Source organism: Carcharodon carcharias, chromosome 11 (assembly GCF_017639515.1).
Source record: "Carcharodon carcharias isolate sCarCar2 chromosome 11, sCarCar2.pri, whole genome shotgun sequence".
NCBI lineage: Eukaryota > Metazoa > Chordata > Chondrichthyes > Lamniformes > Lamnidae > Carcharodon > Carcharodon carcharias.
In genome coordinates, this window is record NC_054477.1 from 52,733,644 (window position 1) to 52,738,401 (window position 4,758).

General features: G+C 40.2%; 1 protein-coding gene across 1 annotated transcript; it reads left to right on the forward strand.

The window, feature by feature from the left end:
• amer2 (APC membrane recruitment protein 2) lies at nucleotides 1–3,001 on the forward strand. The gene has a single exon (XM_041199450.1). The coding sequence runs from the start codon at nucleotides 47–49 to the stop codon at nucleotides 1,958–1,960; it is 1,914 nt and encodes a 637-aa protein (XP_041055384.1). The 5' UTR covers nucleotides 1–46; the 3' UTR covers nucleotides 1,961–3,001.
• Nucleotides 3,002–4,758: the final 1,757 nt, after the last annotated feature.

Sequence of the window (4,758 nt, forward strand, 5' to 3'; positions counted from 1 at the left end):
CTGCAGTGGTCTGCAGAAAGAAGACAGGAACAAGATCGTGGCAGACATGGACTTGCATTGTGATTATAATGATATTTCGGCTTCTGAACAACAATCTGGCAAGATAAGTAAGACAGCATTTAAATTATTTGGGAGGAAAAAGTCAGGGGGCACCATGCCTAGTATTTTTAGTGTGAAAAACAAAGGGGATAGGAAAAGCTCCTTGAAAATGGGGCTTGTTAGAAGCAAAACGCATGATGGAATTGCTGATATGGGACTGGAAGTGAGCAACAAGGAAGAATCTTTGAGTAATTATCAACTGGACAATGATTCCAGTTCAAAAATAGTCAGCAGTATGAGCTTTGCTGCTGGTGGTTGTGGACCTATTGCTAAGTCTCACAGTTTTTTTTCTTTACTAAAAAGGAATAGTAGATTAGAAAATGGCAAGGGAGAATCAGTGCATTCAAACTCTGACCAGGTGAAAGATAAGAGTTGCAACAGACAAAAGAAAGGACTGAAAGGGTTGTTCAGCAGCATGAGATGGCATAAAAAGGATAAAATCAGTAAAGAAGAAAAAGCTGAGTACCTGGAAATTCATGGCACTATTACATTGCCTAGCTCTTTGACTGCCAGCTTGGAATGTGTGAAAGAAGAGACACAGAAATCTTGTTCTGAACCTGAAAGTGTTGCAGTGGAAATGCAAAGCAAGTTATCCTCTGAAATGCAGAATGTTAATGAGGGCACCTGCATTGAGGAACCAAAACAAGCCAATAGTGGGAAGTGCCTTTCAGAATTATGTAAGGATTTGGAGAAAGCTGCCATTGACCACCAGTTATTGGACCAAGATTCTAATGTCAAGGCATTAGAACAGCTTGAGGACAAACAGGGTGAAGGATTAACTAATGTGGGGCAGGATGTCCAAGAAGAAAGTGTTCCTGTAACTGGATCCGAATCTCGCCACACTCCTGAAACTGCAACACCCAGTGCACCCAATAATGATCCACCCTCAGAACAATCAATTGATCGAATTTGCTTAATGTTTTCTGATGTTACATCTTTAAAGAGTTTTGATTCGTTTACGGGATGTGGGGACATTATTGCTGACCAGGATGATGAAGGAAATGTCTGTGAAAGAGGAGCTCCTGCAGAAAAGGGAAAGGGTGGTGCAAAAAAAGGCTCAAATATTCTAAGTTATCAAGGTGGAGGAGAGGAGATGGCAAGCCCAGATGAAGTTGACGATGAATATCTGAAAGAATTTTGGGACACACCACCGTCAACTGCTGAGCCTCTTAAAGACAAACAAAGACAGGTTATAACTGACCAAACATCATGGATGGCTTCAGGTATTACAACTTGCCTTGATGAAGCAGCAGATGTTACGTTAGTCAAACAGCTTACTCTGAATGATATTTCCATAAGTAAAAATGATAATGAAGACCCAACAACCACTAAGTGCGATCAACAAGAATGTGTCCCAAATAGTGATGAGGGATACTGGGACTCCACAACCCCTGGACCTGATGATGAAAGTGGGAAAACCCTTGCTACCAGGGCAAGTATTCCTAGAGACAGTTACAGTGGGGATGCTCTGTATGATCTGTTTGCAGATCCAGATGAAAGTCTGACAAGTATTGTTTCAGATGAAGAAATGTCCTCTTTATCTGAATCTAAAATGCGGTCTCCAAGATCTCTCATGTCTGCATCCAACATTGCTACAATCTCCAAGGACAAGAATGTATCTGCCATCCCTAGGCACAAGGCCACATTAACTGTACGTCAGGGTGAAGCAAACCATACTCATTGGCCTCAGATGAATCAACAGTTGGTAGGATGCGAGCCAGCAAGAACCAAAATCCCTGTTGCCAAGACTTCAATTCCTCGACCCAGTAACAAAGTCATCACTGGGACAAGTGCAAAAGGCTCAGCAACCAAGGGAAATGCAAAAAAAATAGCCTCAGAAAAATTACTCTGGCAAAATTAAAATGTGCATGTTACATCAGTCCAGAACCACAAATATTTGTATGGTTAAGCACAATGGGTCGAGATTCTGCTTGCACTCATACTATTTACACTGTGCAACAGAACTTTTATCACTTGGCAAGAAGAGTCTCCCCAAGATGTAACAATCGTGCCTAGAAATGTTAAGTAATGCAAAACTTTAAGAAGCACAGATGCAACACATAAAATTTATAGCTCACAAATGCTACTTAGGAAAGTGATTATGTGACACATTAGGCTTTAAATGGAACAGCTAACGTGAACAAAAATGGTGATCGTGGGGGAATATAAAATATATTTGTGAAACAGTGACCTTAAGAGCTTTATCCGAATCATATACAATTTTTTTAATGAAAAACAATAGATGGTATGTTGCTACCTTTTGTTAGGACATGATCATTAATTGTCATCAACATAAACTACAGCAGTGAAAAGCTACACTGTGATTGTGCCTAAAGCCAATCCATTCTGGGATCAGATTCTGTTGAATCATTGGATGATTGTGATCTACAGCAGAAGAAAGGGGACTGATATGTAAGTTGGTTATATAACTGTGATCAGGGAATGATTACATAACCAGACCAGCTTGCATTCTCATCACGGAGGAACCATTCAAAATTAATGTATAGGAAGCTGATAAATGAGTATAGCATTTATTCCTTTGAAGCTATTTTTTGAAAGGGAGAGAAGACTGCCATTCTCCATCATTTTAATGCCTTCATGATGTATCCTTTTGAATTTTCAATCTGCCAATGTTTTTTTGAATCACTAAATCCCAGTGGTCTTATTTTCCACATGTGAGTGAGTACAAAACTCAGAATGTGGAGATAAAATACAATGGAGTAAATGACCACCAGAAATGTTCTCACAAATGGGGGCAGATTAAAGTGTAAGAGTGTATATAACTTGGTTATATTTGATTGTTCTTTCCAGAATCTTCTGTACAGTCATTGCTTTAACTCTGTATAGACAAAGTGATAGTCAAATGATCTCCAATTTTTATATTAAATCTCTCTGAGACGTATTCATTATTTGTAAAGAGTGCTTGTGACAGAGACCAGCTTATGCAGAGGAAAACAAAAAATGGATAATATTAATAATATACTTGTACTGTAGTCTCCAGCACAACTACTTAAAATGGTTCTTATTTATTTGCAGGAAATATACCTGCTGATCACCTGGTTTGTCAAATTTGTCTCTTTTCCTGTTTCGATACTTTTCTCTGATCCCTGTGTCTGAACAGATAGGGCCAAGGCCCACCCAATATTTATTTTCAGGCCTCAAGTCACATGATCCAGACAAGCTGCAGACACTTGCTGGGGTCCCCCGGCAGCTCGCTGGCATAGAGGATTTCAATTTTGGGCCATTCCAATGTTTGCAATAGCCCTCACTAGCCCTGGAAGGGGAAGAAATTGATGGGTGCGGGGGATGGGTGGGTGTGGTGATTGAGATGAGGGGATGACCAGGATGGGGGGAAGGCAGTTAGAGCCGTCAACATCGTCGGAGCTACAGTTCTTATATATATTCAAGTAAATAACGAGTGCAAGCAGCTCACCCATCATATTGGATACTTAAAAGCCCATTTTGTGAATCAAAAATGAGGACTGTGTCATCTATATTCTGGGCCATTAACTTTAAAAAAAACATACACATGTACATAGCAACAAGAAAAGCATAGGACCGCCCTAAAATAGCAGGAGAATGCATTGCGAAGCACCTTGGAATAAAAATCTTCAAGGGCAAAGGTATGAGCAAGATAATGCTGTCCTTTCATGGTTAATACAGGGGAACAACAACATTAGTGTTTATCACAATGAAATAAATGTTAATAACTAAATGATGTCAGAAAACAAGTAAACAATATGGGGCTGGATTTTATATTTCCAAGTGGGGTAAGGGAGGCGGAAAGGAAATGGGGGGATCTGCTTTCTCCCTCCCCTGCTCCCCAGCAGGAAGGAGGCCCATTATAGATGCAATAGCTTGCTTCCCTACCACAAACCCTTCCCCTTGTTCCCTTCCAACCTTGCAAATATTATTAGATGCCTCAATATAGTCTGCTCTTGTGACTTTGAGTTACTATATAAAATAACTGATGAATTTTTGTTGCCACTATATTCACAAAGGAACATGAATCACACCTTGGTGTGAATACATAACTTGTGTGTTCTGAAAAACTACAGTGCAAAGGTAGGCTCCGCACCCAATTATTGCTGTAGGCTGGAACATCATGCGGCAGAGGGGTACTGCCATGATCACAGCTAGAATTTTAAAGGCCTCTGCTCTCGGAATCAATCTTTATTATTCATTGAAGGTGCAAAAAAACATTAAAAATGCCATTTGAAACATTCAGATGCTGTCACCTTCCCCAGCAGAATCTGCTGGTACATTCAACTGTTGTCCATGGCAGGTCTTTTCTACTGCCCTTGTGCCACCTTGTTTTAGCTAATGCAAAAGACTCCCAAAATGCTGTGGCAATGAAAAATTGCAGACAATTGGGTTAATAAGCTTAATAGCTTGTTAATTAATTATTTCAAAATGGCAGATGGGCCGCCGATTTCAGTGACTGCACGCCTTCCATTTTATTGGAGACTGGCGTGATGACATCGGGTTGCTGACCCAATGTCATCACACTAAAATTTTCACTGGTGGCGGGAGGGCAAGGTGGGAGCAGCATTCTTGGTTTGGGAACATAAAATCTAGCCCATGGTCTGCTGATTTCTCAAATCAGATTATAACACACCTGAGTATTGACCTTTTTAAAATGTGTAGAACTACTAAATA